At 55.8% G+C, this 19,035-nt stretch overlaps 3 protein-coding genes across 6 annotated transcripts in view; 1 reads left to right on the top strand and 2 right to left on the bottom strand.

The window, feature by feature from the left end:
• On the bottom strand, nt 1,109-2,025 carry EMC6 (ER membrane protein complex subunit 6). The gene is made up of 2 exons (XM_005669120.3): nt 1,879-2,025; nt 1,109-1,679 (listed from the first exon to the last, which is right to left on the bottom strand). The coding sequence occupies exon 2, from the start codon at nt 1,629-1,631 to the stop codon at nt 1,299-1,301; it is 333 nt and encodes a 110-aa protein (XP_005669177.1). The 5' UTR covers nt 1,632-1,679; nt 1,879-2,025; the 3' UTR covers nt 1,109-1,298.
• TAX1BP3 (Tax1 binding protein 3) lies at nt 2,152-7,016 on the top strand. The gene is made up of 4 exons (XM_003131848.3): nt 2,152-2,305; nt 5,153-5,272; nt 5,662-5,739; nt 6,033-7,016. Exons 1-4 carry the CDS (start codon nt 2,267-2,269, stop codon nt 6,168-6,170), a joined length of 375 nt encoding a protein of 124 aa, XP_003131896.1. The 5' UTR covers nt 2,152-2,266; the 3' UTR covers nt 6,171-7,016.
• Nucleotides 6,816-19,035, bottom strand: part of CTNS (cystinosin, lysosomal cystine transporter) — a 23,622-nt gene continuing 11,402 nt past the window's right edge. For 2 of the 4 annotated variants that reach the window (XM_021067680.1, XM_021067681.1), the window contains 8 exons: nt 14,399-14,502; nt 14,160-14,291; nt 13,344-13,443; nt 13,135-13,254; nt 11,866-12,036; nt 9,664-9,781; nt 9,287-9,401; nt 7,969-8,922 (listed from right to left, as the gene is read on the bottom strand). In XM_021067680.1, coding sequence (XP_020923339.1) covers nt 8,886-8,922; nt 9,287-9,401; nt 9,664-9,781; nt 11,866-12,036; nt 13,135-13,254; nt 13,344-13,443; nt 14,160-14,291; nt 14,399-14,502 — 897 coding nt within the window. In that variant the 3' untranslated portion in view covers nt 7,969-8,885. Of the gene's footprint in view, nt 9,402-9,663; nt 9,782-11,865; nt 12,037-13,134; nt 13,255-13,343; nt 13,444-14,159; nt 14,292-14,398; nt 14,503-19,035 lie in introns of all 4 variants that reach the window. The other 2 variants (XM_005669119.3, XM_021067682.1) reach the window with 2 other exon arrangements.

Here is a 19,035-nt window from a genome sequence, read left to right as displayed (position 1 = left end):
TTTTTTTTTTTTTCTTTTTAGGGCCACACCTGCAGTATATGGAAGCTCCCAGGCTAGGGGTCAAATCAGAGCTGCAGCTGCCAGCCTACGCCATAGCTACAGTAATGCCAGATCCCAGCCGCACCTGAGATCTACATCACAGCTCATGGCAACGCCAGATTCTTTAACCGAGTGAGGCCAGGGATCGGAACCTGAGTCCTCATGGACACTAGCTGGGTTTGTTACTGCTGAGCTACAATGAGAACTCCCTGAACTTACTTATTTTTTAAATGGAAACAACAGCTAGCTCTGACTTGGTGAAATGGAACTGAAACGACACCACTCACAACTGAAAGGTGTGGTTAGTGGGAGGGAAGACTGGGCTCTGAAAAGATATACTCAAATAATTCAGTACGGGCAATTAAAAGACCTACACTGAAATCCTGGCTCTGCCTTTTCCTAGCTATGCCTCCTATGGTAGAGGTATTTAACTTCTCTGAGCCTCAGATTCATCAGTGGGGGCTAAGAATCAATCTACTGCATAAGAATACTGCTAGAATGAGATTGAGTGTAGGAGTTCCCATTGTGGCTCAGCGGTAACAAACCCAACTAGTATCTACCAGGATGCCTGTTCAATCCCTGGCCTCGCTCAGTGGGTTAAGGATCCAGGCACTGCCATGAGCTGTGGTGCAGGTCAGAGATGCGGATCAGATCCCAAGTTGCTGTGGCTGTGAGGTAGGTCGGCAGCTGCAGCTCTGATTCGACCCCTAGCCTGGCAACTTCCATATGCCACAGGTGCGGCCCTAATAAAAGCAAAAAAAAAAAAAAGAAAAAGAAATGAGTGTGAAAGGTGCGCAGTACAATGCCTGGTATATAGAGCACACTTAATAAGTATTGACTGTTATTAGTTCTCGGGATGTTAATAAGTTCTCTTATTTAGGCCTTAGTGACCCCTCTGCGAATAGCCCATGTGTCAATGCAAGGAAATGAAAGAAAGCTAAGGCGCAGTCAGAGAGCTCTCCCAGAGTCAAAACCCGGCGATTCTGCACCCACAGCGGCGGGAGGGGGGGGGGGACGGGGGGACGGGGACGCGGAGCGCGGCGCTTTAAGGTAGGAAAAAAACTCCACAAAGGGTCTCACGCTTCATTTAATCTGAAGAACAGTACAGGCTCTTCGTCTTCAGATATAAATTATTCATAACGTTACAGAACAAGCAGCGAATCCAACAATTTAAAAACTAGGTAAGTCTACACGCTGTTAATTTCCGGCAACCGTCCTCCCAATCTGCTTTTCAAAAAGAAGTCATCCCTGCCCTCCTTTCAGTAGACGTGCACCATGCCGTAGAGGAATGTCCAGAACAGGACGTAGGTGAAGAGGCCTCCAATGAGACCTCCTGTAAAGAGAGGTCTTCGCGACTTAAAATATTTGTTCCACCTCCTTCCCGCCTTGAGAATTAAGAGCAAAGAGAGCAGGATGGAGGCGAGCAGGTAGAAGATGAAACCGTACAGGCCGGTGAGGCCGAGGATGCCGGCCGTGGCCCCCGACAGCGCCGACACCGAGGTCCGGCAGTAATCCAGGACGGCGGCGTTGCCCCGCACAGCGGCCTCACTGATGAACGGCGGCCCTTCCCGCTTGACCACCACAGCGGCCATCGCACCCACCCGGACTCGGCCTCTGCTTTCTCCCGAAGCAACGCGGGGCTGCGGAGAGAACCACGTTACAAGTAGCGCCCAGAGCCTGGCGAGTTGGGTTCACGCCGCCCCTTTCCCTAGGGCTGCCAAGACTTCGCACCACCTCCCCGCCCCCAGCGTCTCGGACCTTCGAAAAACGCTGAGAAAGCTGAGGGTTCGGGACGGCTGGCCGCATAGCTGCATTTCCCGCCTAGACTCGGCCACTTACCTGGAACGCGGCGGCGGAGGTAGTCACTCGACGTTCCCTCAGACAGCCTAGAGCAGGGACTCCCGCGACGCCATCTTGCGCAGAGGATGCTGGGAAGGCCCAGGCTGCGCACGCGCCAAGGCCTCGCTCCCCGCCCCCCCTCCGCCTCTGGCGCACGCACTGAGGACGCCTCAAGCACGCACCACCCACTTCCCCGCTTTTCTACGCACGCACGGGAACTTCCGAGAGCCGGACAGCGCTCCGGCAGGTGATTCGCTGGAGTCTTGTTAACTATTCATAAGGGGGCGGGCTGGGCCGTGCAGCCTTTGTTAACCAGAGAGGGCGCGGCCACCGGGATTCTCGCTGCAGGCTTCGGGGAGCGGCGCTTGGCTTCCAGATTGGGGTCGAGATGTCCTACATTCCGGGCCAGCCGGTCACCGCCGTGGTGGTGAGTGCGCTCGCTCGGGCTCTTCCTAGTTTTGGCTTGCCCCCACTTTGCAGATAGGTAAATTGATACACCAAACAGGTTGACAAAGCGTCGAACCCGGGACTCCTGCAAACCCGCAGCCAGAGCTCCGGTTCCCGCTCTGCGGGACAGGAGCCGTGGTCTTCCCCAGCCAGGCAAGAGGTGGCTGGGACCCACGAGCTTCCTGAAGACCCGGGATCAAGGCCAGATCCTGCTCGCCGCCGCCGCCGCTCTGGACTCTTCTTACTGAGGGAAAAGGCCCCGGCTGTGGGAGTCTAGGAAGCGTCCCCTTCCCAGGCCTGTGTCCCCAGCTGGGTAGCCGCGGGGGGCGGGCGCCGGATCCAAAGTCCATGAGTCGCAGCCTCTGGAATGAGGAAGTGCTTCCTCCGCTCCAGCCGGCGCCGCCGCCCAAGACTTGCGGGTGGAGGTAGCCGGAGCCTGAGTAACAGTCCTACAACCCCTCCCATCTAGCCTTGCCTTCTCGGACGCACAGTCAGTCGGTCCAGAGTGAAGGCTCATACAACTGACTTGATCCCGCTCCGAACTTTCCCTGGATCCCCAAACAACTCTTGGGGCAAAGCCCAGGTCACCCTCCTGGCACTTGGGGCCTGAGGAGACCCTTCGGGGTCGGCTCAGGCCCCTGGTTGCCCTCTTGGTTCATCTTGGGTGCCAAGTGCTATGAGAATAGGCAGAGAAGTTGGGACATTAGACTCAGACGCCAATGTCACAGCTGGATGGGGCCTGGAGACCCATTCCATGGCTGAGGTGGGGAAATTGAGTCCCAGAGAGATGTCTGGCCATGCCCAGCCATGTAAAGAAGGCTTCAAGAAGGACCCAGATCTCTGAGCAGAAATGCCTGCTGGGCAAGGAATGGGTCAGATGGAAGTCGTAGCCCTAAGGGCCCTGCCACTGGCTGCAGTATCCAGATGGGCGTGTTGGGGACTCCAGCAGCCAGGTGGTGTGACCAGGGAGCCACTGATAAAGCTGCCATGTGAGGGTGAGCTTAGCACACCAGCTCAGGCCTGGACTGCTGACAGCTGTCCTCAGCTTCACCCTGGCTGCACCGGCTTGGCTTTTCCAGCCTTCTAGCTGCCCCAGAGAGAAGGGGTCAGGTTTGCTCTTTAGCTAGAAAAAAGGGAGTGCAGGTGGGGAACCAAAGAGGCAGGAGCCTCCCTGACCTCACCCAGGAGGTCAGTGATGGGGCCTTGTCTCCCAGTCCAGACCTTGGAGATGGGTCAGAGGTGTCCCCAGAGGTGGAGCAGGCCTGGAGGAGCTCACACTCTTACACACGAGGACCTAGGTCCTGCAGGCCTCAGGTGTCATGCTTCCTGCTCCCCTTTCTCACATGTCTCTCCTGGCCCCTGGGCCTTCCTCTAAGTTTTAGGACCATGACCCCCTGGTTCTTCTCTAGGAACATGTTTGAATATGGTGGGTGGGGCCTGGCTTCTCCCTCCTGTGTCCTGGATCCGGGATGGGGTGGAAGAGGCTCCTCCCTACCCCAGGCCCTCTCCCACATACTTAACGCTGTGACAGTGTTAAAACCATTTGGCCTCTTCGCTGAACTCTGGGTCCATAGGTTCGTCCACCTTCTGGACACCTACCTGGACAGCTCTTGGTTCTCCAGCTCAACATGCTCCTTCTCTGGGATCCACATCTGGGAGATGGTTGTGTTCAGCCAGGCGGGGCCAGATGGCTGGCTGGGTGCTCCCCTTGCCGCCTCTGCATGATGGGCCATCCGGAGATGTCCCACCTCTGTGAGACATCTGTTGCCTTACTGCCTGGGTGGTCGTTTCAGCATCAAACCTGACCATGATCTACCGTCAGCCCTACTCCCCAACTCCTGGGAGCTCCAGTGGGTCCAAAATCAAGGTCAGGTGGCCAAACTCCTGGTCAGCCCAAGGCCTGGTACAAACGGCCCCTCCTTCATGAAGCCCCTCAGATCCAGATCAGGTCACATGCAGTTGCCTTTTACTTTGTTTTTTCCTTCTTCCTGTTAAAACTCTCAACTTTGGGGGGTGTGGGGTGGTCATCTGGTCTGGAAGGTGCCTGCTGAGGGCTTTGAAAGGAGCCTGGCACCGTTGGGGTCCACAATCTCACCGTGTGGTGAGGGTGCCCTGGGCCCTGCATCCACCTCCTACACTGCACAATAGCAGGGCCCCGGGGCTTAGGGAGATGTCCTGTCCCTTAGGCTGGTCTCCTGGCCCTGCACTCACCAGTCTAATGCATCTCGCCTCAGCCTTACCTCGCCTCCCGGTTCTGGTCCTGTGCCATACACTCCCGTCTCAAGGAAATGTAGCCACAGCACCTTCGAGCCTCTGCTCCTGTTCTCTTGGCCAGGACAGCTCTTCCTCCCTTCTGTGCAAGTCTGATCCCCGCTGTTCTAAAGCATCTCCTGTCTCACCCTCAACAGGGCTGGCTTAGCAATCTGAGCTGGCCTCAGCAAGGTGCCTACATGTTTTGTTCAGAGCTTGACCCCTCTTGCCCCTGTGTTCCCTCCCCTGGGACAAAGACCCCATCCGGAACAGCCACAGCATCCTGGCTCAAGAGCCAGGAGGGGCTTAGTCTGTGTTAAGAAGGCTGGTACCTGTGACGTAGGAAGCTGGGAGAGGTTAGGGAGAAGGGTTGTGTGGGTGGGTTGGTGTGGCTGAGTTCTGAGCCTTAACCCCCCAGCCTCCCAGGCTGGTGAATAGCTGGCTTCCTGCAGGAGATCCTGGGCCCCACCTCTGTGGCATGGCTCCGAGCCTACCCAGCTGCCTGAGGCTGCTGCTGGAGACACAGGCCACATTCTCTACACCCACTCGCCCCCAACTCGTTTTTTATCTTTGCTAGCAAAGAGTTGAAATTCATAAGCTGCGTCAAGGTGAGAACTTAATCCTGGGCTTCAGCATTGGAGGTGGAATTGACCAGGATCCCTCTCAGAATCCTTTCTCAGAAGATAAGACAGACAAGGTGAGGGGGTCTGGGGACCTCTCCGTGGGGCACAGAGGCCTGAGATGGTGGGTCTCTGCTTCCTGGGCCTTTGTGGAAGGAGCTGACCTCATCTCTCGCAAGCAGTCCTCTTTAAAAAGGTCCAAGACATGATCTGGTGGGAGTGAGGAGGGGTGGGGTGGGGAGAGGGCCTGCCAGCCCTCCCAGTACTAGGAAGCCTGCTCAGACAGAGGCTGGAGCGTCTGTGGGGCTGCCCCGCTGCCCCCTTGGCTGTCTTGGCACAGCCTGTGCTGGGGGGTGCTGGCTGTGGACACATGGACAGCTAAGAGTATGCCATGCTGGGCTTTGCTCTATGGATAAGAGGCCGGTCCTGTGACCCCAGTGCTTGACTTGGGGGGCCTATTTTTCAGGGCATTTATGTCACGCGGGTATCTGAAGGAGGCCCAGCGGAAATTGCCGGGCTGCAGATCGGGGACAAGATCATGCAGGTAACAGACATCCCAAAGGAGGAAAACAAGGCTTGGGCCAGAGGGTTTAAAGCACGTGGGGTGCGTTTGGGGGTGTGGGGCTGCCCCTGCCTGCCTCCCCGGGCACCTGGGAGACTCACCAAAGCCGCTCCGGAGCCTATGCTGGCATAGCCCTCTTTCCTGTGTGTGGTGGCGCTTGGTGTCCCCAGATCTGGGGCGTCAGCTTGGGTGACTCAGTTCCCCCCACAGCCCGTCCTGCTTGCAGATCCCAGAGGGCGGCGAGCTGAGGGGGCTGCATTCTCTCCCTGGGCCAGGTGAACGGCTGGGACATGACCATGGTCACGCACGACCAGGCCCGGAAGCGGCTCACCAAGCGCTCGGAGGAGGTGGTGCGGCTGCTGGTGACGCGGCAGTCGCTGCAGAAGGCGGTGCAGCAGTCCATGCTGTCCTAGCAGCTGCCAAGGTCCCTGCCGCACGCCTGCCCGCCTCTGTGCAGTGACACCACCTCCACGCTCTGTCTGTCCCTTGTCCTGGCTTCTGATGGCTGGGCCCCGACTCGGAGCGGCAAGAGCTGGTCCCAGGGGCCTGACCCAGCCTTCCTTCTCTCCCACCACGGGCCCGAGCTCTTTCCCTTGGACACAGGATTAGCAACGAGGGCCTGGAGCCCAGTTTGAATCAGTCTATGATGACCACAGACTCAGCCCCCAAACCCTGCTGCTTGGCCACAACCGTGCCCAGGCGAGGAGCCCTCCCACCCCCCACTACTTGAGGGCACCACACCGCTGGGAAACTCAGGGGCATGGTCCTGCCCCTGCCCCGTGTCTCAGCCCTACAGTGCCTGTGCCCCGTGCCCTGTGCCCCACACCCCCTGCCACGTTCCCCAGTGAGGACCGACTCACACTGCCAGAGACACTACCAAGGTTTGCCCGGACAGAAGCCAGGCAGGCTCACTGCTCACCCATCGCACCCCAACCAAGGGGCGCTGGCCTCCCTGGGGTTCACCTGCTTACAGGATTTAGATGAGGTTCGAGGCTGACATTTCAGGGCAGTTCTCAGGATTGCCATTTTCCTCTATGCCCGTGGGTTTAACTTTTGTATTTTTTTAGTCACAACTTTGATACAAAGCGTTTTTATCTTACTCTTTGGAGATGCCAGTTCAACTTTTGAATTTAGCTTACTAATTCATATCTGGGAACTACATTTAATAAGGGAACCAGCCTTACTTCGGTTACTGTGGAAATGGGGCAGCAAGAAGCTGCCCCCCATATTGTGCCCAATAAACAGTACTGGATTCACCAGGGGTCTTTGCTGAGACTTGGGGTAGGCTTATTCGGGGGTGAACTGTGACAGCTTTGGCTGTAAGGCTGGCTGACCTGGCCTCCACCGCTCTGAACAAAGCCCACCTACTCCCCAGCCTGCGGATGCTACGCTTGGCCAGGGCCACCCCCGTGGGAAAGTCTGGGAGTCCCTTCCCCGGGACTGGGCTCCCCAACTTCCCTTGTGTAGCCTAGCTTCAGCCTCCATGGCCGGGCTCGGGGGGAATCACGGTCACCAAGGTGATGGGAAAACACCCACCTCCTAAGACTCTGAAGAGCACTCAGTTTACCACAGTGAAGGGTACGGTCCTAAATGTTCCCAGAGACTGGAGCTGACAAGATGGGGGTACGCTGGGGAGCACGGGGGCCTCTGCCTGGCCCAGCATTGGCTGCTTTACCGCCTGGCGGTTGTGACTACTCAGGGACCCACCTAGCACCGCCACGTCAGATTTGTGCACATCTCCCATCTATAAAGTGTGGTACCTGGTCACACACTGGGCAGCCCCAATGAAACAGGTGTGTGGGCTTGGTCAGGCTGCAGTCTCTGCTTCAGGCAAACGGGATCCTCAATTCTTTGGTACTTATTACACCCGGATCAAGGCAGAAACTGGAAGACACCTTTCCCTGCCAGCCGCATGCCCTTCAAGACCTCAGCCAACCTGTGCTCACAACCACAGCCTGACTGCTGAGCCCCGGGTACTACAGATGGGGTACCTGTGGGACCTACCTGGCCCTGCGCAGGTAGGTGTCTTGTGCCACCCAACAGGGCTCCCCTGATGAAGTGCTGGGTCGGCATGCCACCGTCTCTGGATCCGCGAACTTGGCGACCTCATGCATTTCCTGACAGGGAGTGACCGAGGCCGTCTCCCTAAGTGCCACGGACTTGGTTCTGAAGTCAACATACCTGCCTCCTGCATCTGGCACATGCTCAGTGTGCAGAGGAAATAAATCAGGTTTAATTAATTAAGGACAGATGTCCCTCATGCTGATATCGTGGTAAACAAATCTGAGAGCAGACTGACAAGCTCGACGCGTGTACAAGGCACATCCTGGGCCCCTCCCCTCCCCCACTGCCACAGGAAGGACAACTACTTGGGTTGGGAAAGGAGAGGCTTTAGGATCAGGCTGGGCCCACGAAGATTGTATGGGGTGGTCTCAAGTCCTTATCTGAGGCTCCTAAACAGCCATAAATTGGGGAGTCTCAGGTGAGGGAGAGGGGCCTGCCCTTCCCCTCAAGGGAGCTACTCACCACCCGGCAGGTCTGCAGGCCTCTAAGGCACAGACTGGTGTGTGTGTGTCCTGCATCCCACACTCAGGGTAAGGAGCAGGTCAGGGGCTCACATGGGGCCCGACCAGGAGAAAGTGGAGGTAGCAGAAGGCAGAAGAAGCTAAGCCATCACTTCCATTCCATCCCTCTGGAAAGTCCAACGGGGGTTGTTCGTGTGATAAGGATCCAGAGTGTTGGATGGGAGTCTGGTTCCGAACAGATCTGTTGGGCACCTCAAGGCTTGAAAACACTGTTTCTTTACCCGAGCCTGGCCTGGCACGCCTGTGATCACATGTCGTGGAAGTGGAGTTACATGGAACGAGTGTCAGGACAGTGAGTGCTCAGAGAATGCAGCCTTCGGGGGTGGGGGTGGGGGTGGGGCTCCCAAAGCCTAACCCCAAAGTCCTAGCCCCTCTGCCACCAGCACCAGCACCACTGGGTCTATTGGCCACAGCACCTGGCTGCTTGGTCTCTGGACACAGCAGCGGCAGCACAGTGCCCTTGGCTCTCCCAGCTGCAAGGTCAGTCCTTCAAGTTGCTCCCAGAAACACTGGTTGCTTGGGGCAAGGCCTTCTGGTCCAAGCTCAGTGCTCAATCCTGCCTGGGATGGCTGCCTGAAGCCTTAAAGAAAATAGAGATGCAGCATCAAGATGCAGGAGGGCCGGATGCCTGGCCGGTAAGGCCCAGGAGGGGCTGAGACCTCTGGGGAGGCTGGGAGGGACGACCCATGGTCTGGCCATTCATCTCCACACTCAGGTGCCAGTCCCACCGGGAGGTTCCTCCCTGGCCCAGCAAAGTTCTGGCCCCAGGCAGGCTGGTTCGAGGTTAAGGCACTTGGCCCTGAGGAAGAGGATGCTTCTCCACATGGAGCCAGCCCTGCACTTGAGACAGCTCTTCCAGCCTTCCTGGTGGAGCCTTTCCCACCAGGGCCCTGGGCGGGGGCTGCTTCCTCTGGGTTCCTGGGAGCTAGTTCAGCTGCTCATACCCTGGTTTTTTCCTGTACAAGCAGAAGTGCTGGATGAAGAAGACAATGTCGAAGATGATGGAGAAGATGCCAAGTCCAAACTTGGTTGGGTCTCCAAAGATCAGGGTCCACTGGTCTGTAATAGCCAGAGGGGATGGGATTGGTTTCAGTTTTAGGCTGGCAGCTCCTGATGTAGCTGGAGTCCGTGGGGCTGGAGGCGGGGGGGGGGGGGGGGGGGGGTCGGGGGGGGGGTGGTGAGGGCCCCTCCCCGTCCAGGAAACCACACATCCTCCAGCTACCAGAGCCCCCAGGATTGGCTGGGGAATTCCCCCCCGGGGAGGGCGTGGCCTCCAGGAAGCCCCGCCCAGCCTGTGCGTCCAGCCCACCCACCGACTCACCGTTGTTGTAGGACTGGAGGAACATCTGGAGGAGGCTGAAGCTGCCTCCGGTGAAGTCCAGTAGCACGTTGCCAATGCTCCAGCCTTCGGTGCTTTTGTAGTGAAAGTTCATGTAGGCCTGGGCCAGACAGACAGACAGACAGACCGGAGGCGGTGAGGGGGCTGGGTGGTGGCCTCCAGCCCCTTGTGACCGCCGCTCCAAACAAAAGTGGCTCTCATTCCTCCTCCTCATGTGCCTGGACCTCGACGCTGAGAAACACAATGACCTTTGGGCTCTGACAAGCCTTGGCTGAGGGCGCGGTGTGGGCGGGTCCTGGGGGGGGTCTCATCTGGGTGCTCGGCAACCAGAGCCCCCCTCCCCCCAGCCCTGCACCTCCCAACTCCGGCAGAGGGAGGGGAGATGCTGCCTCTCCGGCTTCTTCCTCCCTATCCTGGCTTTCCAGTTACTCTCATTTTATTTCTCGCTTTCAAATGGAGATTCTTCCCAAACTCAGCCGGGACTTCGTGCTGCGCTTACAAACACGGGCCCGGAGTCTGACTGCCTGGTTTGGAATCATAATTCCACCATCACACCTACGTTACCTGGGAGAGTTATGTGCGTTCTCCCGGCTTCAGGCTCCCTATCTTAACGCCCTCCTTAGTCCTGATTGGGCTCTGGAGCCTCCGCCTCGGGCTCCCCAGGTTCATCCACTTGGATATCACTCCTCTTCCTGCTGCCAATGCCCCACATCCCTTCTCCAATGCCAGGACCCTCCGGGCTTCTCTGACTGGTGTGACCTCCCCTCCCACCACCTGGAGGGGTGGCTTGGTCTTCACAGTGGCCTTCTCCCAGGGAGGCACCTGTCGGGTCCCCTTCTCTGTCCTCTCCCACCCTCTTCTGTACCTGCAGCCACCTCTCCAGTCCTGGATGATTCCAAACACCTCTAACTGGGGCTCCTGCCTCCCAGGCTTCCCAGGCCCAAGCCTTCCCACACTCAGGCCCCACTTTCCCCAAGACCTTCCCCTGCTCTGAAGCCTCTTTCCCAAGCGCCCTGGGACCTGGCCCCACGTTCCTGGCTTCCATACTGCTCTGCGAGCAAGGTCTCCTCACTGCCCCCAGTTTCTCCGAGCCTGCTGCGCCGCCTCCTCTCTTGTCCACAGGACGGAGTCCTGTGCCTCCTTACGGGTATGGCTCTGTTTCCATGTCCTCCAGGGGGCTGGCCCTGAGTCTGCCCAAAGCACCCTCCTTCCTGAGCCCATGGAGTACAAGGTCCCTGCGCCCGGCAAGCTGAAAAGGGGCTTCCGCACTGGGAATGGGGTGAATTCAACGAGGCTCTAGATTCCTGCGCAGAGCCTGCAGCTGCAGTTCCTGCATACTGGACCCTGTCCGGGCCACTCTGCCTGTGGGGGACGCTGCATTCGACTGTCAGTCTCCGGCTCTGAATGAGACTAAGGACTTGAGGATGGGTGCTGAGGACCCACAAGGAGGACCCTGGCTGGTGGTGGGCGCCCCTTCCTGCCTTCTCTTCCTCCGGATCCTGCTGTGGCTTGGCAGCTGGTGGTAACTGGCAGGAGCCGTGGTGGGGTGAGGGGCAGAACTGAAGCCATTAGAAAGGTGGGGGAGTTCCCGTCGTGGCGCAGTGGTTAACGAATCCGACTAGGAACCATGAGGTTGCGGGTTCGGTCCCTGCCCTTGCTCAGTGGGTTAACGATCCGGCATTGCCGTGAGCTGTGGTGTAGGTTGCAGACGCGGCTCGGATCCCGCGTTGCTGTGGCTCTGGCATAGGCTGGTGGCTACAGCTCCGATTGGACCCCTAGCCTGGGAACCTCCATATGCCGCGGGAGCGGCCCAAGAAATAGCAACAGTAACAACAACAACAACAAAATAAAAAGAAAAAAAAAAAAAAAAAAAAGAAAGGTGGGGATGGGGGAGATGGGAGCAACCTGCTTGACCTTGACTCTCAGAGCTAAGCATGAACTCAGAAAAGCCTCGACCAAGTTCCCAGAGGGATTCCTGGTCCCAAGGAAGGGCAGGCAGGGGTCATGGTTAGATTCGGCCAGGCCCCGCACCCACTGGGCTTCACTGACTTTCTCCTTGTAACTTTCCGCCCACATTTCCTCGCCCCCAACAGAAGCTGCCCCACAGGAGCTGGGTCCAGGGTTGGCATCTCATCCCTCTCATGCTAACGGCTGCGGGAAAAGGGAGGTGGCCCCTGGAGGTACCTGCGGGAAATACTTGATCAGCGTCACCGCCAGCTTGATGTAAGAGAAGCAGAAGAGAAACTGCAGCCATGTGATGGACCCGACTGCGGCCACGATCAAGGCGGTGAGGGTGAAGAGCCAGGAGAGCACCAGGAAGCTGATGGCAGGCCAGGACACGCGCTGGTTGCCTCGCTGAAGACGAGACAGGGCGAAGGGAGGGAGGTGGGTGTGGTGGGGATGGAGCACAGAGAGTCCGGCACCAACCACATCTTGTCACTATCAGGGTCTCCGGTTCCGTCCTTCATGGACTGGCAGAGCCCATTTGCTGCTTATTCCCATGCTGCAGAACTGGGTCCCTCTCAGAGCCCCCCAGGAGCAACGGGTGCTGGGGACATAGCCCTGATCTTGCTGGAGGCTTGGCGCCTCATCCTGACCCAGGCTCCTTCCAGGACCCGAGGAAGCCTGATTGTCTCTGGAGTCTCCCCCTTCCCTACTTTTCCCCAAAGCAGGCCTCCCTCATCTAATCTTCTTAGCAAAGGGTAAGAAACCTAGAAAGTGGCCGCCATGCTTGTGGGAAGGGAGCTCCCCAAGGGAAGTGGTGCATCCACAGGGAAGTGAAAGAAAAGCGGCATCCGTGACGCCCTGAAACCACAAGTAACCAACGCGGCCCTTCCTCGCTGAGACAGACAGACAGCCCTCCAGCAACACAAGGCCTGGCTCCTCAACCCAGCCCTCCAGACACCTCAGGACCTCTCCTGCTTCCCCCATTGGCACCCCGGCCACACCCACCGCTTCCTCTTGCTGCTTTCTGGCCTTCACAGTTCTGTCCCCCAGCTGGGGTGCCCCGCCCTGGCCCTCTTCCCCATTCCCGTAGGAAACTCACTCATCCCAGGGACCACAGCGCACTCATCCCAGGGACCACAGCGCACTCATCCCAGAGACCACAGCGCATTCATCCCAGGGACCACAGCTCAGGACCATTTCCTTGATGCCCTCCTCCCCCTTCCTCCCTGGCTGGGCTGGGGTGGTTCTGCGCAGCTCTCGGCCTGCTGGGTTGTCATCACTTCCCCGTCTGTCACCGCAGACCTGGGCAGCCTGAGGGCCTGGGCTCATGGGGTGTTCCCGGGGCCCAGCCTATTCTCCACACCCCAGGACGCAGGTGTGAGTCAATGCACACACTTCCCTTCTGGGGGTTTCTGTGTCTTCTCTACGAAGGCAGGGATGGGGTGGGTGGTGGGGGCGCTGGCCCGGGCGGCCCGAGGAGAGGCAGGGGCCAGGGTCACCACTCACCTCATACAAGCAGCACTGCACCAGGACAACCAGGGTGAGGGCGACCGCGTGCAGGCTGAAGAAGACGTCGTTACTGACCACGGGGTTCACACCATTGGGGTATTTGAGGAGAAACTGCTCCTGTTTGGGGGTGGGGAGAAGTTAGGGGGTGCGGGTGGCCAGGCCTCCGGACAGCCTGGGCCGGGCCGTGGGGGGCGGGAGCGCCGTACCTTGATGTAGGGCACCCAGAGGAGGCCGATGTTGAACACGCTGTAGGCCACGAAGCCCATCAGGTTCAGGGCCACGAAGTCGAAGCTCAGACCAACGACACTGGGGCCCCGAGGTGTGTGTGGGGGGAACAGAAAGACGAAGCAGGGCAGGGGTGAGACCGGGGGCTGCAGGGGACAGAGCTCCCAGCACATGAGAAGGAGGGCCTGGCTCCCCCAAGGAGGGCAGAGTCTTCGGGTCCCTCCCCCAGGCCAGCTCAGAGGCCACCCACTCCCACCCTCCTAAGAACCCCTGCCTCCCCCCAGAGACTTCTCCTGCCTCAAGTCCCAGCCCCACATTGAAGTCTGGAGGCCTCCTGCAGAGAAAAAGAGCACTGCGCCTCCCTCCGCCCCCCCCCTCCGGCCACCCCTAGTGGGGAGCTGGTGTCCTTGCTGCAAGAAGGTGCACGCCTGGGCCCTCTGTCCTTAAAATCAACGTGGGTCTCCTGCATGGGAGCACAACCTGACACTAATTCCTCCAGGGCTGGGTGCACCAGGAGCACGGCAGATTCCAGTGGACGCCCCCCGGCCCCCCGCAACCAGCCCCTTCTCCATTTCACTGAGAAGCCCTCCAAGGGAGGGCTGACTTGGGCAAGGGACCAAATGCCCTCCACTGCAAGTCCTCCACAGGCTCTTAGAACTTTCGCAGTGGACCCTTTTCTAGAAAGGGCAGGAAGAGAGAAGAGCAGAGGGACAAGTCGGAGCCTGCCTACAGCCTTGCCGGAAGGCCCTCATCCTACCAGCCCCAGGGAACCTGCGCCGGAGAGCTCCACGGGTTACCTTTTCCGCCTCCAGTTGGTGATGACCTGAGGGTAGAAGGAGATGGACCAGGCCACAAAGTAGATCCAGCCAATCACCTGGTTTATGATGCTTAAGATGTGGCTGTGGATCACCGAGAAAAGGATCCTTGGGCTGGAAAGAAAGTTGGGACCGAGGTAAGCCGAGGCTGGGCTTCTGAAGGAAACCCCACTGGCTCCCTTCTCATCACGCAGGGCGCACGTGGATGGAGGCCAGTCTACCTGGTCTGGTTGGAATGATTTCCATGCAGATAAACAGTGACTTGTCCCACATTTTGAGAGGTCACTTGAAAAGAGGAATTTGTCACTCCGGGAGGCACCACAACCTGTTAGGAAAATTGAATTAGATCCGGCATCGTGTGGTTACTGGGACCTGAGTGAGTGTCCAGCTCCACACGCACTAAGGAATGGAGGGTCAGACCATACACAGCCCCTGCCCTCCAGGAGCTTCCTAACAGACAGAGCAATCGGCAATCGGCCAATTTCTGATTGGAGCAATCAGCCAAGCGGGGGGCCCTGCACCTGTTAGACTTCCTGAGCAGAAGGTGGGGGGGGGGCTCTCCCTCTCACTAGCTCTGTATTCCTGTGCCAATTATTTGAGCTCTGATCTCAGGTTGCTCATCTGTAAGTGGGGATCACACAGGCATCCAGCTTACAGGGCTGCTCTGAATGACACACGTCCAAAGAGCTTACAGCACCAAGCAAGCTGGGAGAAGCTTCCCATCACTGCTACCCTACGACGACCGCTAGAGCCTCTGCTTCTGTCACGATGGGCGGCTCCTCCGGATCCACAGAAGGATGTCTGCCCCTCGCCCAGCCTGGTGGCGAAGCGACAGAACAGAAAAGGTGCGCACGCCAGCCCCCCAGTGGCGTGAACGTTCTCACTGTCACTTCTGCCCAAGAGTCACTGAAAGCTCTGCTCCAAGAATGGCATTTGGAGGCCTGCCCGCAGCATCTGACCTTCCAGTCACGCCTCCTGCTGCTCTCACATCCCCCGAGTGTGGCAGGGAGCGGGATGACACCTTCCCCGAACCACACTGTCCCCCCCGCCCCCATCTCTTTGGTGCCTGGACGATGCTCTGGGCCCTGCCGGCCCCCACAGTGTGAGGATGTGTCTCACAGGATTACAGTGGCCCCTTCGTGCTCCTTTGAACACGGTCTTTTTGCTCTTATCCCCAGCAACCAGGGGGCTTGGCAAGACAATTGAAATGGTGCAAGTGGCTGCTCTAAAGCCTGAGATCCAATTTGTGGCCAGGGTCTTGTGAGTTACATGCTCCCGACACATACTAACCACCTTGGCTCTTTTATTCTCCCATCCTCATTTGTTCTTATTTTTAGCAGATTTTCCTGGCAATGTTGTTTGCCTCTTTCCAAGGGGCCACCAAGGCCTTTCTGATATTGGGTAGGAGGAAAATTGGTCAAATGACATTGACTGATACAAGGCAGAATGAAATCCTAACTGTGGTTAGCTTTTTTAAAAAAATCAATAAACTTAATTCTTTAGAGTACTTTTAGATCTACAGCAAAATTTACTGCTATTTCCTTACTGAGTACTTTCTTTTTATGTGCCTGGCTCAATCCTAAACATTTTATACTTGTTACTGCTTCTAAATTCTCGAAGCCCCGATGAGGAGAACTTCATTATTAACTGTCCTCAGGTGAGAAAACTGAGATGTGTTGGGTGAAGCACCTTGCCTGGGGCTCACAGTTGGTCTCCTAGACTGCCTGAACCCCACTTCTTTTTTCCCCCGTCTTTTCTTTTTTTTTTTGTCTTTTTGCCATTTCTTGGGCTGCTCCCGTGGCATATGGAGGTTCCCAGGCTAGGGGTCTAATCGGAGCTGTAGCTGCCCACCTACACCACAGCTCACGGCAATGCCAGATCATCAACCCACTGAACAAGGGCAGGGATCAAACCTGCAACCTCATGGTTCCTAGTCGGATACGTTAACCACCGTGCGACGACGGGAACGCCTCTTTTTTTTTGGCCACACCTGCAGCATGTGGAAGTTCCGGGACTGAACCCCTAACACAGCAGTGACCTGAGCCACTGCAGTGACAGTGCTGGATCCTTAACTTACTAAGCTGCAAGAGAACTCCATGACCCCCAAATTCTAACCAGTGGTTTCCAAAGGCACATGAGTGGTTTGAGATGGGGAGAGGCCGAGGGAGGCATGAGTGTGAAAAGTGGGCTGGTGCCCATACAGTTCATTCTATAAATGGATCTGCCACATCACACTAATTTTTTTTTAATTGAACCGTATGTGCAGAAAAGTGCACCCAGATTAAGAAATGGAACATTTCCAGACCCCAGGAGCTGTGTTCTGTTCCCTTTGGGGTCACAGCTGATCTTAAGGGAAATTGCTCTAACACCACAGATTTGCTTTTGTCTATGTCTGACTTTACACACAAAGAATCACAGGATTTTATTTTTTATTTATTTATTTTTATTTTTTTGTCTTTTTGCCATTTCTAGGGCCGCTCCTAGGCATATGGAGGTTCCCAGGCCAGGGGTCGAATCAGAGCTATAGCCTCCGCCTACGCCAGAGCCACAGCAACACAGGATCTGAGCCGCGTCTGCACCTACACCACAGCTCACGGCAACAACGGATCGTTAACCCACTGAGCAAGGGCAGGGACTGAACCCGCAACCTCATGGTTCCTAGTCAGATTCGTTAACCACTGCGCCACGACGGGAACTCCAATCACAGGATTTTAAAAGATAATACTTTCACTTAGCTGTTTGGGCATTAAACTAAGTGATCGGCATCCATTCTTCAGTCTAGATTTGATCTCGGAGGGCTGAGTGCTGTAACCCGGTGTTAGAACCAATGGCTGTTCTTACCCTGCAGCAGGCCTCACATCCCGGGGCAGGGGGAGGTTGTGGGAAAGGGCCTTATTTAACGAGGCGTGGGGTTCACTGGGGGTCAGATGAGACTCCCCTCTCACACAGGTCCTTTTAGGTAGACACACTTTATTATTATTTTTTTTTTTTGGCTTTTTTAGGGCCACATCCATGGCATATGGAAGTTCCAAGGCTAGGGATCGAATCCGAGCTACAGCTGCCAGCCCACACCACAGCCACAGCAATGGGGGAATCCAAGCCTCCTCTGCATCCTACACCACAGCCACGGCAACGCTGGATCCTTAAGCCACTGAGCGAGGCCAGGCATCGAACGCGCATCCTGGGATACTAGTCAGGTTTGTTTCTGCTGCACCACCATGGGAACTCCCTAGGTAGACCTCTATCTGATCAGGCGTCAATACGGTTTGCTTGCCCAGGGGCTCAGAGCTGATTTGCACCCAGTTTTACAGCCATACGGGGCCTCGCACCCAGCCTTATGGCTATCAATTTCATCCCTGTGTTTATCTTGTCTGGTTTTTACTTCCCTTACTGATTTTTGTTTTATTTTATCAAGTTCATCAGTAAGTCGCTCAGATCCTTGGTAAGATGGAAGCAGGGTATGTATTAATAGATAATGCATAAGGATAAGAATAGTTATCATGATTATACCAGACAGCCTCTGGCACTGGTTTTTGGAAATAACACACAACCAGTGGAATCGCAGAAAACTGCTTTGCAAACTTTTATGTGACCCAAATTATCTTGCTTACATGCAGATTTTTTTTTTTTTTTTTTTTTGCTGAGCCCAAGATATGTGCAAGTTCCTGGGACAGGGATCGAACTGGTGCCATAGCAGCCACCCAAGCCACAGTAGTGACAATGCTGGATCCTTAACCTTCTGTGCCACCAGGGAACTCCTCTAAAAAGTTGTGGGGGGATGGATAAATTAGGAGTTTGGGATTATCATACACACACTTCTATATATAAAATAACCAACAAGGGAGTTCCCGTCGTGGCACAGTGGTTAACGAATCCGACTAGGAACCATGAGGTTGCGGGTTCGGTCCCTGCCCTTGCTCAGTGGGTTAACGATCCGTTGTTGCCGTGGGCTGTGGTGTAGGTTGCAGACGCGGCTCGGATCCTGCGTTGCTGTGGCTCTGGCGTAGGCCGGTGGCTACAGCTCCGATTCAACCCCTAGCCTGGGAACCTCCATATGCCGCGGGAGCGGCCCAAGAAATAGCAACAACAACAACAACAAAAGACAAAAGACAAAAAAAAATAAATAAAATAAAATAAAATAACCAACAAGGACCTACTGTATAGCACAGGGAACTAGACTCAATATTTTCTAATAACTTGAAAAGGAAGAGAATCTGAAAAATATTTTTTATATATATACATAATATATAAAAATATTATGTATATATATATATATTTACACACACACACACCCTGTATCATTATGCTGTACACTTGCAACTAACACAACATTGTAAATCAACTATACTTAAAAAAATAAAAGAAAATAAAAGGTTTTAAAGCAGGTCCATGAATGCTCTTGGAGTAGCCAGGTCTTAGAAAACCATCTTAAGAATTTCTTCTAGGAGTTTCCGTTGTGGTGCAGCGGAAACGAACCTGACTAGGAACCATGAGGCTGTGGGTTCGATCCCTTAATCCTTGGGTTAAGATCCGGCGTTGCTGTGAGCTGTGGTGCAAGCTGCAGGCATGGTTTGGACCCTGCGTTGCTGTGGCTCTGGCACAGGCCCGCAGCTGTAGGTCTGATTTGACCCCTAGCCTGGGAATCTCCATATGCTGTGGGTGCGGCCCTAAAAAGCAAAAAAAAAAAAAAAAAAAAAAAAAAAAAGAATTTCTTCTATATCCTCTGAACCATTTCTGCCTTAGATTTTTTACCATCACCTTCCTAATTCCATCTATCTGGCACAAAACACTGATCTTCAAGAAGACTAATAAACCCCAAATCAGAGATTTCCAGACTAACGTGACAGAAGCATCCCTC

The sequence above is a fragment of the Sus scrofa genome, chromosome 12, assembly GCF_000003025.6.
Source record: "Sus scrofa isolate TJ Tabasco breed Duroc chromosome 12, Sscrofa11.1, whole genome shotgun sequence".
NCBI lineage: Eukaryota > Metazoa > Chordata > Mammalia > Artiodactyla > Suidae > Sus > Sus scrofa.
Note: the sequence above shows the minus strand (reverse complement) of the source record. Positions and strands in the feature narration are given on the sequence as shown.

Coding starts and splice junctions, on each gene's coding strand:
- EMC6 (XM_005669120.3), bottom strand. CDS start 1,631: ATGGCCGCTGTGGTGGTCAAGCGGGAAGGGCCGCCGTTCATCAGTGAG.
- TAX1BP3 (XM_003131848.3), top strand. CDS start 2,267: ATGTCCTACATTCCGGGCCAGCCGGTCACCGCCGTGGTG. Junction 5,273..5,661: donor CAGAAGATAAGACAGACAAG/GTGAGGGGGTCT, acceptor CCTATTTTTCAG/GGCATTTATGTCACGCGGGT. Junction 5,740..6,032: donor TCGGGGACAAGATCATGCAG/GTAACAGACATC, acceptor TCCCTGGGCCAG/GTGAACGGCTGGGACATGAC.